The sequence below is a fragment of the Parus major genome, chromosome 18, assembly GCF_001522545.3.
Source record: "Parus major isolate Abel chromosome 18, Parus_major1.1, whole genome shotgun sequence".
NCBI classification, from domain to species: domain Eukaryota; kingdom Metazoa; phylum Chordata; class Aves; order Passeriformes; family Paridae; genus Parus; species Parus major.
Genome location: NC_031786.1, coordinates 5,492,456 through 5,510,117, shown reverse-complemented (window position 1 = coordinate 5,510,117; position 17,662 = coordinate 5,492,456). Strand labels below are relative to the sequence as shown.

Genomic DNA, 17,662 nt, shown 5'->3' with positions numbered 1-17,662 from the left:
ACCACTTTATACATACCAAGGTAAAGAAGTGCTGAACCTGTCTCCTGTGCTCATGACAATGCAAAAGGGGAAAGAATTGGGTTTGAACCTTACTGATTTCTCCCATGGACAAGAAGTTTCAGAATTGATGTTTTGTTACTAATCTTCTGCTGACTCCATTCAAAGCCATGGGAACATCCCCTGCACTGTGCCTGCATATGTCCTACAGCTACTGCAGTATCAGGCAATGAATGATGCTGAGGAATATGTGTGTAATTAACGAGTTCTGGCCAATCTCAAACATGTTCTAAACTGATTAGATGGTATCAAGGTGATGTCTCCTTCCAAGAGTCTGAAAAGGTATGGTCTTGCTTGTTTCAATATAAACACAAACATCTTTGGACAATGAAGGCTACAGCACAAACAAAATTAATTTTATCCAGCCTTACCAAAACTCAGTGTTGAAAAGTTCCCCTCAATTGATCCTAGAAAGCACTGAGTATCAGAAACCAAGGAAAACATAGGTGTTTCATAGGAACTGTAAGATCTAATGACACAGAAATTCTGACTGTGTATGTCATCACACTGTAGAAATGCAATGCAGGTGTAGATTTGGCATAAGAACAATAGTGCAGAAACAGATGCTCCAGAACACTCTCCCCTGAGCAAGGTTTCTCTTTGGCATCAAAGGCTCTGTTAAACACGGTATGTACACACCAGTAGGAACATGAAACAAAACTAAAGGTGTCCTTGAGAAGTGTGTGTAAGAGAGTAAAGGTCTTCCCTAAGGTGGCATGTGATTTTATCCCAGTTTGTTAGTGGATAACAGATATTCTGGATGTATTCCAGAGTCTACAGAGTGCTGACAGAGCAGCCTGTGCAGACTAAGGCAAGCTTAAGGGAGTAATCAAGCAAATCTGAAGTTAAATCTATCAACCCTGGCAACTGTCCTGCAGGAAGAACATCATCCAGCTTGTCTGACAGCTCCTATTGCCACAATATATTTGTTAGCAATAATTTGCTGCATTACGTTGCCAGAGACATCAGGAAAAGGGAAGAGAAAAACTACCAGATCCTCAAAGTGAATCTGTATAACTGAAGATTGATTATATTATGTAAACTATACTAAAGTTCAAAATTTTAATCTACCTCAGTATTACTGATTAATTTTAAGAGTTTTCTCTGCTCACTCATACAGATGCACAACTACATGGCTTCAAATATATTTTCTCAGTAATCCACAAAAGTTCAAACAATACTTTCCAAAGATATTTTCCCAGATAAGTGCCTTTTTCTGATACAAAGACAAAAAAGTTTATTTACAGCATAGTTATTTTCTCTGCAAAGGATAATACACAGTAATGACCTATTTACATCCAATATTCCCAGATCCACATTACCATTCAGTTTTACAGAATGCATTTTTTTAACACCCTGCAGAGCTTCCCTGGAATTCTCAGTAACCCACACCACAACCTTCTTCCTCACCAGTTCTAAACCAGCTGCAACCCTCTGCTATGACTAATTCAGTGACATGGTGCATCAGTGAGAATGGAAAGCTCTCTAACAGAAAAACTAAACCAACTAAAATTCGAAGGAAAAAAAAACAGAAAAAAGAAAGAATGGATGAGTCAGCACGACACCCTGGACCATAGCTTCCCACTCTGCAGTGACACACTGCTGTGACCAGTTACCTGTTTGGAGGCTGGGACTGAACTCCTGGCTATTCCTGGGAGGCTGGAAGGCCTCAGGGGCTGTCTGTGCTGGAAGGGCTCGGTATGGAGGAGGAATCAACTCGTCATCCCCAGAGAAGCTCCTCCGCACCTCACCTGCCATGGGTGGGCTGGACAAACTGACAGGTTTCTTCCCAACTGGTATCTTCCTCTCTAAACATCAAGTCAAACTAAAATAAACGCTCGGGTTAAAGTGCATCAGGCAACTCTGACTGTTTACTGAGAAATGGCTCTGATTGATATTCACCCATTCTCAAAAACCAGGGCCTGGACAATGGCACCACTCAGTTATTACTGGGAATATTGTTCTCCACAACCACACTCTAGTCCCTGAATTCTACAGATTACAGGTAGGACCTCAAGGGCATTGCTTAATACCATGACCCACTTATCTCATGCTCTAACAATGAAATATAAATGCAGTGAATTATTTCTGCTGCAGCTATACTGCACAGTCACATTCCTCTGCCTGGACACCCAAGATATCTTGGCTTAGTTTCAGGCTGCAGTTGTTTCAGTGTGTGTGCCTAAGAGACAGAAGGATGCATCCGGGGAAATAATCCTTTCTAGGATTATTATGTTTATCACCCCTAAAAATACACTCTCTTAATTCTCTTAGAATGGTATTTCCCATTTTTACAGTGCCTTACAAACACAAATAACCATTCCAGCGTAGAAAAAAACTTCTAAAATGCCCTCAAATTATTTAAGACTGCATTAATGAAAAAATGTAATTAAAACATTTCCCATACAAATTACCATGTTTCTCCTTTATCACTAAGATGCTCCCATTCTGTGCTCAAGGCATGTTCTCTGTGGTATTGAGGGTACAGGATCTGTACCACAAATCAGTGCTTTCAGCTACATCCAAACTATGGCTGCTGATGCTTCAGCCCTATAAGCACTGTCAGACAGACAAAGAAAAGCCCAGCCCTGAGAAGGTAACTGATTATGCATATGCTAAAGATACCACCCTGCTTAAATATTCTTATAACACAACTGCAGGGTGAGCCTTTTAGAGAGATTAACGAGGCAGAATGGTGTCTACAGAATCCCAGCCTTGAAAATATGGAGGTCAGATTATCATTTCAGTAACGTTATTCTGATATATACACCCAAGAGGAAGCAGACAATGCCAGCAGATATTGCATCCTTTCATTATTAATTAATTATCCAGGCATGCTAGCAGGTTACCATTCAAAAAGTCACCTGCACAGCCTTCTGAGCAGCAGGCACACAGCACAAAACCCTACTCACTGAAACAAACCCTACTGGAAAGGGAACTGGGGGAGATTCTCAAGTATCCCCAAAAGCATTCCCAAAGTGTTTACGATGCAATCAGTGCTGCTTCCCAGCAAACATGTGTACTCCCAGTGCTCCCAGGAAGGAGGAGACATTGCAGCAGAAATCTGCATCGTTACACACAGCAGAATGACTCTGACATCCTGGGCAGTGTTGTGAGCACATGAGAAAAATGTGTGGAAATAACCCTGTCCTGCTAAAACGAATCGAATTTAAGACAGAGTTTCTTGTTAATCATCTGTGTGACTTTACATGGTACCATAAAAACATGGCTGCATTATATGGTTTTGTGACTGAAATCCTTTACAAAATAACTTCCTATTTTATTTCTAAGTGCTGAACAAGAAAAAGCTTCAGAAGACATTTTTAGCATTATTTCCTGTGACTCAGCACTTCTATTGCCATAACCTACTTAGAGAAAACCCATATAGGAGGCAGCTGGCTCTAACTGCTCATGACCTTGTTCTCTCACCTTCTAGCAATTAAGAGGATTTCTTAGTATTGAGCAAACAGTCCAGAACACACTCAGAAGTTTTCCTTGCTTCCACAGGCAACATTTATCTTAGGTTAGTGAGAAATGAAGAACAAATTTCCCTAGACTAAAGCTTCCTATGGCACTAAGTAAGAGGAATTAATTTTCCGGGTTTGGGTCACACTTACTGTAAGACTGGTAACAAGAAACCAGCAGAGGTATTAGGAAAGAGAAAAGTTAAGGAGTATGATAATCTAGAACAGCTTGCTAAACAAAATCTGCTCAGACAGTGCAGAATTACCCAAAACTAGGTACTACACAAAGGCAATTAACCACAGACCCATATTTCCCTAGCTTAAAGCAACAGCACTCACAGCTTTCCATGGATATTCTCAAATCAGGAGTTTTCCAGTACCTGAATCCTATTTAAAAAATACTGCTGCAAGATTCTAAAAAGGATCTGGATTTTACTGTTTATTTTATTGTTTATTTCCTCCAACAGCAGAAAGGAAAACCAGTGTAATGTTTGAGGCACTTAACAAGAGGTTCTAAGAACTTCCCAGACACCTGTTTTATCTGTGGCACTCACCAGCCAACTTCTTTTCATGCCCAAAGATCAACACAGCAAAGGTTGTATTCCCAATGACTGGGGAAGAAGGTTCCAATTGGCCTGAATACATAGATCCATTCACAAATTCACCAGGAAGACAAGGTTTTAATTTCTCACATTAGTTCTATACAACAAAACATTCTAGAAACAAGACTAAATTAAGCAAGCTAATTTTATATTTTGACAATTTGATTCCAAGGGAATCAATTACTGTGGAAAGTACCTGAACACTGCAGATTCTTAAAAATATCATTACTGTGTTTTACTGTGACAAGAACAGCCACATACAGCAATGCTTTTTGCTTCTGAAAGTAATAATACAAAAGCTTAATTTACATAGATGCCTAAACCAAAAAACCTGGCAAATAAATAGCTTTTTTGTTTCAAAGAGAAGCCAGTTAGATGATAATTTAAATTTTCTACACCTCATTCTTTCTTATCCCAGCAACTTGCTTCTTTTGCCTTCACCTGTGTTACAGAGAACAGAGGGAAAACTGTTTTGATACCTGAGTATTTTGTACAAGGCAGTACAGCTACCAATATAGTACACAGCCAATATATTATTTAACTGAAATTATGTCAGAACACAAAAATATTTTAACCATTGTCCATCTACAATTCATATATTATTATTATCAGCAACATCTACCCTATCACAAGTTATAAAAAATGGTTATTCTCAATGAAAAAGTTCCTTTTGTGGCATACTGCACCTTTAAGCATAACACCTATTTAGACACAAACATTTCCAAATAGAACAGGGACTTAGGTAGAGACCACAAACTTTAAAACAACAGGTAAAGTGCAAACACTATTTTGTCACCCACTTTTCTTATGTCCTTTGTACTGTTGTGATTTAGCTTTCTTCTTCTGTTTAGATGAACTTGATTGGCTATCTCTTGATGCTGCAAAAAAAAAAAATGAAGAATTCAAAATTCATGGTAATTATTAAAACAAAAATTAGAATGTGTCAAAGCTGCTACACAGTTACAGAATTTTTCCTCAGTGACTGAACAAAGAAGAAACTTACTATAGGAAACCAACTTGCATCAAAGTACTTAATATGAGCTCTCACATTACCCTCTCACTAAAAACCAGTTCTTTAAATGCATTTTATCAATTATTATCACTTGATATGACAGGACAAGTCGTGATGTAATGAATTAAGATACTGCTTCTGCACAGGCTGAGTTCCATCAAATTCAGAAACAGATACATTGGCAGTGTTAAAGCAATATAAATTCTCAGCTGGATCCTCCAGAACTGACAAGTGGCTTTCCCCCTGCATCAAATCAGCCTCTTCTGGCATTGAAAAAAGAGTAAAAAACACTCAGAAGTACTTTAGAAATCAAAGTGGGAAAGATGAGAACTGTGAATTTTAACTTCCAGGCATTAGCAAGATTTTTTCCTATATTTGTTGTGCCTAGGAACATAACTGGAAAAGGTTAGGAAAATGAGCCCCCATGAAATTAATTTCCATTATTGATAAAGGACTCACACTGTGGTGCTGGAGGCTGGAGCTGGTATCCAGTGAGCTGACACCATCCCACAGGATACAAATCTGGGGACTCACAATCCACCCACTGATCATACTCATCTTCCCACCCATCAAAGTGTATCCTCAGAAGCCGGTGGATAATGCGCGTCACTGTGGCCACACACACCAGGCGAGGCTCCATCAGATCTACAGCCTCCAGTTTCATGCCAACATGAAACCCATGGTTTGGAACTTCCTGGAGAAGCAAAGAAGGCAAACATCAGTAAAAAGACATTTTCTTTAAGATGGTTTAAGCACAATGCTGAAATGGAGATTTCAATGGACTTAATATAGAAAAAAAAACAAGTATTGTTGACGAAGTTTCCTGTACCTCTGCATCTGAAATCTCTGATTTCAGAGATGTCAACCTTTGGTTACTCAAATGGTTCTTATGGTTAAAAGTTTTAGTTTTTCAAAACTATATTTAACAAATGGTTCCATCCCACGCACTATGCAAAAATGTCAAGAAAATACTAATTCTAGTACAAATACGTGTAAGTTCATTACCTTATTGAAGAGCTTTACTGGTGCTGCTATTGAGTCAGTTTCCCTGAGGTAGTCAAACCATTTAAAAGGGAGTTTTGCATAACCTGTGAATTTTAAACAACATTTTCATACATCAACTGCAAACTCCATGAGTAAGGACAACAGCAAAAATAGCATATTGGGAGTGTGTTACAGCTAAAAAGACAACAAAAGTCAAACATTAGTATCAGAAACTTCCACTCTCTGAGCTTTGATCTAAGGGACAAAGAGCCACCTGGACATTGCCCATTTGCAACAAACAAGAAGAATGAAGTACTAGGTAACATAAAAGGTATCATTTAAGTTAAGATTAATCACTTAAACTGGAAGTTTTTTGTCCATGAAGATTCTTATCTCTACAAATGCCCTACACAAATTACCCAGGACAGATCACACAACTATGAACATCCAGTTTCTTCTCTGTGGGGAAATAGCTCCACTATTGAAACACTTAAATTGTCAGGAACAAAATAGTAAGAATAAACATGGATATTTTAAAAGTTTAATAAGGGTAAAAATAGCAGTAATATGTAATATGGAAAACTAGAGGATTTTTTTAAAGCTATTATAAAGGGAAGAAAATGATCTCTCAAAAATATATGTAGCTGCTACTGAATATCAGGAATAATTAAATAATAAAACACAGGAATATCTCTTCCTTTGGGCAACTTCAACAACTGCTTAAACTAGTAATTCTCTAATTCTAGCCAGAGCAACAAGAGCCTGAAGGATATTTCTGCAGCAGTGTGCAGTGAATCCTGAAAATTTGCAGTGCATTGGGCATGGCATGGGAGCTACAGGAGAGCTCTGGATCTCACCTCTGTGGGAGCAGAGGACTGCCACGCTCAGTACCCACAGCCCAAAATTCAACCCCATCCCTCAAAATGCCTAAGCACCTTCATCTTCTACTGATTTCAGCATGGGATGAAGATGTTTGGGAGGAATGAGCTTTGCAAAGTCCAGTGATTTCACAGGAACTGAAGTTATCCACAATGGACTTGGATAAGAGTGCAACTTGGATAAGTGCTCACAGTGGCTATGGAATAACTGCATGAACGAATGCAGCTGAAGTGTTAATAAGGGCAATATTGTATCAGTTCTACATATTAATGATTTTGTTAATGTAACAGTCCTCTGCTATACCAATATATTTGTACTCAAGTTCATCACACACAGGAAATGTGCATGTGGGCTCTGTCAGACCAGGCAGAATTAAGAAACTGTCCATTTTCCAGCCCATAATTTGGAAAGCAAAATACCCTCCACGTTAGAGCTAAGGAGCTTTGATCACTTTGATCCTATTAAAAATGCTAATGCGTATTATACTCTGTATTTTACTGCTACTAATTCCTCTTCCAAATGAGTTTTAGATTATTCCATATGTGATTTATAATCACCTCTCACTGATGACACAGGACTTAGGAAAAACTGCAGTAAAAGGGAAAATGTACATGGAGGTAAAGAATTAGATTGCCATGATACAAGAAACACTAAGTATCATAAATGTGCTAACAACAAAATGCACATTCTGAAAGTAGTGTTTCAAGGGCAAAGAGGTAGTCTCATCACCAAAGGCAAGTTTTTCTCTTAATCTGTCTCATCAGTTTCATATATGTATTTCTAAATTGATTGGTATGTATTGATATTGATATACAAGCATTTCCTCCCATAAAAACTTCTATTGGAAGAGTCTCTGCACCTCAGATTTTTGAGGGATGCTGGTGCCCATTAATTTCTAGGCAATAAATTCACTAAATGAGCTGACTGAAAAATAAAACTAAATGTGTATAACTGCACTTTCCACACAATCTAGGGTGACAGAGTTGTCACTGTACAACAACAAAAATAATATGAAATTACTTTCTTCATGTTGCATTACATTGTAGTTATTACCTAGAAAGAGAATTCATTAAATACAAGTAGAAGCCTGCAAGAATGAGAATGGAGGGAAAAAGCCATAGAAAATTATTGTCATCTGCTGTTATACAGCTATGATCCTCTTAAAAAATACCAGACCAAGGAAAAAATGGGAAAAGGGAGGCAGTCTTCTGTAGGCACATGTGCTTGTGAACAGACAGCTTTTCCTCAAGAGGAAATTCAGTATACACATTCAGTGTACAGTCCCTAAAGCTCAATTTTGTGCATAGCCTTCCAAAAATTGATTGGCAAAGTCATGAAATGGCCTGAGATTCTTTACAATATTCATTAATTGTTTTGGTGGCCAGGACTTCCCAAACAGTGACAGTTTCTGAATTGCCCTTTTAGTGATTCCCATACTTCCCATTGATTTAATGGAATCCTCGATTTCTGACAGAAAATGCAAATTATTTCAGCCAATAATCAATCTTACTTTTTCTGAATGAAGACTTGGCTACCTCAGGTTTAGACTACTTCAAAGTAAAGTTGCTGTATTTGTTTCAGACTTGAGAAAGTCCTAAGAAGAGATCTGAATTTTGTAGGCTGAGTTAAGAAATAGAGCATATGGCACATACAGTATCACTGAGCAATATTCACAATAAAAGGTGTCAGAGTGCTACCTGTACCTCTGGGTGGAGTTAGTTCAATCATGTTAATTTCACAGAAACCAACAGGGAAAATAGAAGGGGAAGTGGCATGGTAACAAAACCAATCAGACCCATCTGCTGCTTCTGAGCCATCAATCCCAATCATAAGATAGCCATCTGCTAACACCTTGGTAAAGAAAAACAAAATTCCACATTAAATACCTTCAGTTGAGGGTGAGAAAGCTAGAAAGCAAGCATGCCATGTTTCAAGAGTGAAACCAACTCAATAACAATAGAAACACACTTAGAAGGACATTAAATTATAACAAAAACCCTCCAAATCACACCTGTCTCCAGGACAACTGCTACATGTACCTTTGACAACCACCAAGTCATGAGATCAACATTTCCTTTTTCTGATCTCCAGTTTATTTTTCTTGTGAACATCAGTTCTACTTCTAAAGCTTTATAACTCAATCTATTCTTCAGCTTGCAAAGATATTCAATACACCATTACTCAAAATCATAACCATACTCCTCCTCACTAGAAAGGTTAAACAATTCAGATAAGCTGCTTTTTACATTTTCTCTTTTAAAGCAGATTTCACATGGATTGGCTCCCTTTCAATCAAGCTAAGAAAGAAGGACAGCTTTAAAATATCTTCATAGACTTCTGCAAGATGAAGTTTGGTTTTGAACAGTTGCAAAACACTTGGTATAATTAGCAGAATATTTTCCTGCACATTCATCTCACAAATACATTCTAATTAAAGGTAAGGCTGAATTTCCAGAATTTAAAGTCAAATTTATATGAGCATATTTTCATAGCAGTTGTATATAAACAATTGACAGACATATCCCATTCACTGTGTGAATGAACTCCGCTAATTTTGGTTTTGAGCCTTTTGTTTCAAGACTGAATAAAGGTTAGGGAAAAAGGATTCCTCTGTGCCTCCCCAAAAGACATCCCCATTCTTACCTTTCTGATAGTTGCCACACATATTGCTGAAAGGTTTAGGGGGTCTATAGCTTCCAATTTCATTCCTTCTTTAAACCACTCTCCAGCTGCATCAACCTCTTTTACCTAAAGAATTACAGAATAGCAGCAGAAACAAAGAAATTTAATGAGCCTGGAACAAAACATACCCCACACTTGCAAAGCAATAGACTGAAATATGTCCTATCACCTTTGCTTATTCAAGGAGGTATGAAAGCAGAAATAAAAGCAGAAATAAAAGCAGAAATAAAAGCAGAAATGCTTATGCTGGGCCAGGATGTCAATAGAATTTCAGGTCTGGTTTACACACAACAGGAACTGAAGGCCCTTAATCAAGTCTGTGAAGAGTGCTCTAGCTACTGAACTCACCTTCATAAATAAGTGTGGGGGTGCATCAAAATGTCCATCCTGTTTCTTTGTAATATCTACAAGGAATAATAATAATACTATAATATTGTTCAGAAGTTTTGTTCACAGAGCAAATATATTTTTCTGAATATATTAACCAATACCACACAATCACTGGTGTGGAAGATGCACAGTTTATAGCAACACTACCACAAAAATCAGGAGGACATAATCCATCCATTTTCCTTGCTGACTTCAACTTGAGTTGCATCTATAACACAAACATCATTTATGGATAAAACCCAATATCCAGTATTTAGAGGACCACTTGATTATGTCACAAAATTGATAAAAATATTACATAAAAGCTCTTGCAAAAAATTGGCAGGTAAACAACTTTGCACTATGCTATGACAGAAAATTACATTTATAAATACCTATTTTTATTAATTACATATAATCATTTTTAATACTATGCATATGTGTATTTATATGTACCTATATCTATCTGTTTATAAATTGTTTCAGTGGAAGTTGAAGCATTAGGAAAACTGAAGGCCATTCCCTGAAGGGAAGCCCTGTGGAATGCTTTACAGAAATTCTGTCTCTGACAAGGGATACCAGCTCAAAGAAACAGAGAAATAATTTAAAAAACAGATTTTTTGTTGTTGTTGTTTAAAAGCCTTAACTATTTCAAATTACAGTTGTTTTTGTATTTTAGGTAGCAAAAGCCTTAATTGTGTCTCTTCTATCAGATTGCCACTTCATTTTCCCAGCCCATTCCCTAATGCACTCTAAATCATGTAAATACTGCAATAAAAAATATTAGTCTTCAAACTTGCAGGTAAATAGAAATTTTTAATCTACTAAGATACTTGTCCACATTGTATTGTACAAAATAAGGAGTTAGATGTGAAGAAACTAGGAGTCTGTGGAACAGGGCTGTAATTCCAGACATCAGCATGAAAAGTGAAGTTCACCATGCTTGAATTGTGCAGTTAAAGTTTTTTCTGTCTACAGTTTGCTGACCTCTGTTTATCATTCAATTTTCTAAACACTAGAAATCAATCTAAATATTATTGTGGCTTTTCCACCGTTATATATGTTATAATTTTAACTTAAATTCCTGAGCGTAATAAAATCGGTAAATGAATTTATCTATGTGCCCCCCCCGGGCCACATTACATAACATTTTAAAATACCATTTTTCAAGGTAGTTTGATTAATTGTATCAAGCAATAGAACTGCTAAAGACAGACTCCTCCCAGCCAACACTGCCCACAAAACACCTCTAACCCAAATGAAACTTACCAGATCTTTTGAATCTGTGTCCTATACTTCGAGACCAGCCAATATGATGAATGAGTGGGCTGTACATATGGCACCAGAAGTCATCAGTTTTGTCCTCACTCTCCTCATACACCAACCTCAGGCGGCCCCCAATGACACTCTCCACCACTGCCACCCTTGTCCGGCAGAGGTGCGTCTTGTCCACTACTTCTACCCTCATGGAAGTTTTGAATGGGTACTGCATACTCTCAGACACCTTGAAGCAACACAAAACACTCCTGTAACAATGTTCCTGTTAATGAAACTCCTACCATGTAAGAATATCCTCTTGTTTTCCTGATTTGGAATATGTTTCCTGTCTACTAAAGCACAGTATTGACACACTCATATTTAACTGAAGTACTTGTTAATCAACCTGGAGAAATGACACAAATTATTTCTCTTCTATTTCGTTGTAACAAAATATTTTAGAAAACTAAGAATAGATCTTACAATGCTTTAATTGCTTCAAGGTCATCCCTTAAGATGAGCTACAATTCTCACATAAGTTCAGGGAATTTTCCACTGACATAATGAAAGTTTGTTCAGTTCTTAACAATGGGTGAAGTTCATTGAGAAACAACTTTAACAAGAAAAACCTCAAGATATTTTGTTCTTGCTTTGTCATCCACTTAAAATACAGCATTTTAAAAACAGGATTAAAATACTTCATTTTAAGGCATGGAAAACAAACCTTCAACATAATTAAAGCTGGCCATTTGCAAAAGTATTTCTTCAAAATACACAAAAGAGAGGAAACAGATGTTAATCTGCTTTGTGAAAATAGTCTGTGTTTAAAAATCAGTATCTGTCACTTGCCATTTTCATTACCAACTCCTCAAAGGACTGAGATCTTGCCAATTTGATTTGGCTTATAACTGAGCCAATTTTAAAATAAAAATTAACAACTGCAGAAAGGCTTTTGGTTGTTTTTTAAACATTATATGCAGTGTAAAACAACCAGTTAAATTTCTGCTAAGAACTATATGCACCATCATCTCACAGTATTGGTAAGTAAACTTACAGCACACTATACAGCAGCTGCCACACCTGAAGCCACATGACTAAGACAGAAAGAAACCCAGTCCAGAGAAGAAAAAAATACTAAGATGTGAAAGTATGATCTTTATTCCTTCTACATCCATACTATATTAACATATCCTGTTCAGTTTCTTGAATTAGTGCATGATAAAAATCATTCCTGAATTAGAAAAATCAGTTTCCATTTTTCTTACATATCACAAGGTAACTCATGAGCACTTCTGGGTTTTCTGTGGATTTTTTAAATGGGGTATTTTAAAATTAAAATAGAGTAACTAGTTTTAATAGAAAGCTATTCTTCCTGGAGCAAACAGTTTTCCAAATACATACTGACCAAGTGTGGCTGTAACTGGGGATGGGATTCCAAGGAAAACTGTATCTAAGGGAAGAAACCACTGTATCTCCTTCACTGCAAGAGGAGCTAATGTGCCACTAAAAATATTTCATTACTTCACACTGTGCTGCAGTTTTCTTTACAGAACATCATTGATATTGTATTAGCCTTACCTATCATTGATATTGTATTAGCCTTACCTTCTGAGAAAAGTCAGGAGGAAGTGTTTTGGCACCAGTAAGTCGTTTCACTAGAAAAGCTTTCCAGTTTGTGTATTTGTGTTGGATGGCTGTTACAAATGAAGGGTTAAAAATAAGCCACTGATTTTTTATTGTGGTCATTAGAGACAATATTAGACCCTGGAATATGTAAACAAGAAATCCCAGATGACTATTAAAAGGCCTGGATGACAATAATAACAAAAAGCCTCTTCAGAGAATGAATGCTACCCAAGATTAAGTTTATGGGCCAGGGTAAAGAATTTAATAACCAAGTATAAATAAAATCAGTGCATATTCCCATCATTGATTAGCCAACTGCTCCCACCCTCATCTTAAAAGCTTTGAGTCTCATCAGATGGGCTACTCCAAGAAACACTTTCAGCATCAGCCAAGCTCTTATTTTTCCAAAAGTTAAAATTATTAATACATAAGCATCGAAAGAGTTGTTAGGATAAAAGAATACTTTGATATCTGGACCATGAGCAAATTTAGTTTAATAAAGAGACCTTGAAATCAATAAATAAGGCTACTATTTACATACTTCGAGGAGGAACTAAGGGCTTCCCACTGGTTGCACACCAACCAACTGGGTGGATGTCAGACCCACAAATGTTGCACCAGAAGTCAAGACTTGAATCATTTTCAAAGCCTTCATATCTCAGCAGAGCATTGTAGCCTGAAAGAAAGCATTAAAAAAAAATACAAGAATGAAACAAGACTATAAAGTATGTATGAGTATTTCTTGACCAATCATCATGCACATTACATTGATTTTCTAAATGTAATTTTTAATCGCAAGGGTTTTTTTTACGGCACATTTCTGGATGCTATTAATGCATAGAATGGATTGCTTTGATAAATGTGCATGTATTATCTTGTAAGACAATTTAAATAAAATTAAAATTCTTAAACTATAAACCTTCAGAAGTTGTACATAAGAGGACAAAATTAATTATGCGCAGTATCAGCTTTTTCATATCTTAGATCTGTGACCTTGAATTTCTAACTTTTTACCAATACATGTGATTCATATAATGAGGCTTCTTGAAAGCTCTAGAACAGTCTATCTGCTCTGCACTGCTCTTACTGCACTCTGAGGCAATAATAAAAATACCAAACCAAGAATCACAGCAGTCAGTGCAGAACAGTGACAGCACTACAATGTGTAACCTACAGACACAGCTCTGCCAACCTGACCAGTGTCAGCATTACACTCACCAGGTGATCACAGACTGAAGTATTTGATCCCTTCACACACTTCTTTTGATAATTTTAATTTCAATTCAAACACATTTACCTGCTAATTTTACAATTCCAGCTATCCAGAAGACTTTGGTAGGTAGGCTGCAGTCAGTGTTTGGAACCTCCACTCGCACTCCTTCTGCAATATCACCCCAGCAAGTCCCCATGGGTGCCTGTCAAGGTTGGGGTTAAAAAGTCATCAGCTTACCATATGAAAATATTTTTTTTGTTATCTCAGTGTTCTACAAGCAACTTAAAAAGACAAAACATTCAATATACATATAATATATGGTTAGAAACCATTGTTTCTATGAGAACCTACTTTGATTTTGATTTGATGACTGTGTAATACTGTAATGGTATCCAATTATTCTTGTATATTTACTGAAAAAAACCTATAGCATTCCAAGTTTAAATAGCAGTTAAGCACAAACACAAATTGTACATTCTCAAAGGTCAGTTTTATTCTATGATATTTCAATTAGGAAGAAACTACTGATGTTAGTAAGAATAGTGGAAATTGCTATGCAATTCTACTTGCAAGAAAATCATGGTACCTGTAGCATAGACATCAAAACCTTTAAATTCTGCAAGTTAAGCATGCTGCTGGAAGAATGCCTACATTTTTTTTCTTTTAATCTATTCTCATGATTTATTATGGTGGGGTTGATTACCCACTGGTTCACATCCTCTCAGAGGAACAGGCTTTCACATCACCTGCAAGTGATCACTCCATGAAGCAGGCAAAAAGAACAGAAGGCTCTGAGTGGCACCTTTTTAATGAACAACAGAAGGAAAGGCACAGCAAGATCCCTCACACAGTCCCATGTGAGGTATATGTTAGGAACAAGAAGGAATATCCACCTGATGAACTCATAAGGGTTTGCAGAAGCTGGTGATAGAAATTACATATAGTTTGCTATCTCCAGAAGAACATTTTGTTGAACAGAGCATCATGAAATGCCAGTCAAAGATGGTATTGTAGATACCAGAAATGCACAGTGATAAAGAACCTAAATTCTTAACAGTAACTCAACTGAATTTATATTGGTAACAAGCTAGAAAATTTCTCATTCTGCATTAAACTTGAGACTACCAAGGAGAGAAGGATTCATATTTTGGGTGTTTTGTAACAACAGTCATATTCATTCTGAGAAAAATAAATTGGTATCAGTTCAGAGATTACCCAGCTATCACTGGGGCAACTGAAGGAGGGATCCTCTGGCTCTGCAGTGTCTCATTTACAAAGCTCTTTGCAAAGCCAGAGAACTGAACTGGTCCTTGGGAATAGCCTCCAACTGCAGAGATTTTTTGCTGAGAGCTACAAGTGAAGAAATCTGCATTAATCCTGAGTAACTGGAAATGACAATATTGGAATATTGCTGGTAATCAAAGCTATTGCCACTAGCATCACTAGAAGCTGAGTTTATCTTAAAAAAGGGAAAAACTTCATTAGTTTAAGTATTTCATATTATACAAAACTTAAAACTAGTTTTAACTCTTAAAGAAAATATAAGTATGCCAGTTTTTATTCTTGAAGCTTGGTCTCTTCATATTCTGCTATGTCCCATCTACACCAGTCTAGACCACAGAGCTCTCTTCTGCCAACTGGCAGCCTGAGAAAAATCCAACTGAAAAGACAATGGCTTATTTTCACACACAAAACATGCAGATACAACTTAAGTCCCATCCCATACCCACTACCCTCTCTAGATTGACATGTGTAGGTTTTTGAATTGAATTGGAAAATAAACTTATTCAAACTGCATATTTTAGCAAACCTTGTTGCCTGTCTAGAGATACAGATGAGGCCAAACAATCAAAAATAACAATGCTGAATAATTTCATAACCCAGCTGCACTCAATTGAAGTACATTTTACCACTTGCTCATCTACTCAGTAGATACAGAGAGAACAGTATATCAGAACAACACTTCTGACATCAACCTATAATGGAAATTTCATTCCAAGAGCATGGATTGGTATAGACGGAAATAGCAGAAAGTTAAATTTGTCCTTGTCTGTGAAAACATTGGTTCTGCTAGTTCTCCTACACCAATCCATATGGCTCACCCTTTCAAGAAGGAAGCCATCCTGTGCAGCATCACTGCAGAAATGTCAGACAGTGGTACTGTCCTGAGGGGTGGTTTACAGCACACCTGTTACACTGCACCATCTTAGTCTCCTTCACTCATTAGGGATATTCTTAAGGCAGGAAGACCTGGATAAACCAGCGCTGTGACAGCTGTCTTCCTTCACCTCTCCTCTGTCTGATCTGATTAATCAGTCAATGTTTGAAGAGTGCTTTTAAAAACTCAAAACACCACTAGAGAAGTGTTATATCTTACTTATCTGCTGGCTGGAAGGTGACTGCAGTCTGGATTGGCATAGTGTGAACTAGCAGAACCATCATTTACAGGTAAGAACAAATTTACCTTTCAGACTCATGATGAAGAGATCCACTTCACATCACTCCCAAACAAGGAAGAGCTGGTTCCTGGCTTCCTTCTCCGGGACATGACCTGGGAGGGGTCTATCTGTGAGCACCAAGGGCCTTCTCTGCAAGGTAAGGTGCAATCAGGAAGGGCCTGTTTGACAGGAGCACCTAAAGGCCAAGTATTCCCACATATGCACCTGAATGAAGAGCTCACATGGCTTAAATAAGTGGCCTCTAAAGGTTTTGGATGGCATCAACACTGCCATGATTCCAGACTTTAAATCAGGATTTTAATGGCAAATCCTGATGGTGATGCTACTAATTCCTGAATTGTATGGAATGCTGAAACCTTGTGTGTGAGCAGTGCCCCAACAACAGGTAATGCCAGAGGAGAAAACATACAAAAGGATTTAAACAAAAACCTTCAAAGCAGAGCACTGCCACCCAGTGTAGCATCCTGGAAATGCTCCCTTAAATCACTGGATATAGTTTAAGAACACAAGAAACCAAGAGAATGGAAATATTCTGGCTCAGAATAAAATTCATTTGGAAAAAAGAACTTCATTAAATGTGCCTCTCACTAACAACAGAGTGAAAATAAATAACTGCTCTTAATTGTGTATAAAATTGTCCAGTAAGTGGTACTGAAAACCAACTCAAACCACTGTAATTTGCTTTCCATTGTAGGAATTGCTTGAACTAATAACAGCAACTATAGAAAAGAGTAAAAAGTGTTTAGAGGAAAAAAGTGGAATGTAGGTCTGCAGTGAGCTCACTGAATGTGACTAAGCTATAACTCAATATTAAAAATGTTAAATTGAGTTTTTTTCCTTGCAGCAGCTACTGCTGTGTTCCCGATTAATTCAATTTGACAAAAATAAAAAAAGAGGCTGCAAGGTGCACAAATGGGAATTCTGGCATTGTCTTGGGGTTCCTGTAGGACATAAACCAAAGCAGTTCCCTACTTCAATTCACTGAATGCTGAAGTCATGGGCATGGCCACTCTACTGCTACTGAATTTCATTAGTGTTACTCAACACTCAAGTCTGCA

General features: G+C 37.3%; 1 protein-coding gene across 20 annotated transcripts in view; it reads right to left on the bottom strand.

Annotated features, from left to right (window-relative positions):
- MBTD1 (mbt domain containing 1) overlaps nucleotides 1–17,662 on the bottom strand; it is a 35,567-nt gene that overhangs the window by 5,705 nt on the left and 12,200 nt on the right. For 7 of the 20 annotated variants that reach the window (XM_033518715.1, XM_033518720.1, XM_033518722.1 and 4 more), the window contains 12 exons: nucleotides 14,230–14,347; nucleotides 13,474–13,608; nucleotides 12,912–13,000; nucleotides 11,319–11,553; nucleotides 10,029–10,084; nucleotides 9,642–9,746; nucleotides 8,696–8,849; nucleotides 6,141–6,223; nucleotides 5,595–5,829; nucleotides 4,924–5,001; nucleotides 4,076–4,156; nucleotides 1,187–1,865 (listed from right to left, as the gene is read on the bottom strand). In XM_033518715.1, the coding sequence (XP_033374606.1) occupies nucleotides 1,564–1,865; nucleotides 4,076–4,156; nucleotides 4,924–5,001; nucleotides 5,595–5,829; nucleotides 6,141–6,223; nucleotides 8,696–8,849; nucleotides 9,642–9,746; nucleotides 10,029–10,084; nucleotides 11,319–11,553; nucleotides 12,912–13,000; nucleotides 13,474–13,608; nucleotides 14,230–14,347 (1,671 nt within the window). In that variant the 3' untranslated portion in view covers nucleotides 1,187–1,563. Of the gene's footprint in view, nucleotides 1–1,186; nucleotides 1,866–4,075; nucleotides 4,157–4,923; nucleotides 5,002–5,594; nucleotides 5,830–6,140; nucleotides 6,224–8,695; nucleotides 8,850–9,641; nucleotides 9,747–10,028; nucleotides 10,085–11,318; nucleotides 11,554–12,911; nucleotides 13,001–13,473; nucleotides 13,609–14,229; nucleotides 14,348–16,609; nucleotides 16,723–17,662 lie in introns of those variants that run through there. The other 13 variants (XR_004499756.1, XR_004499757.1, XR_004499758.1 and 10 more) reach the window with 6 other exon arrangements.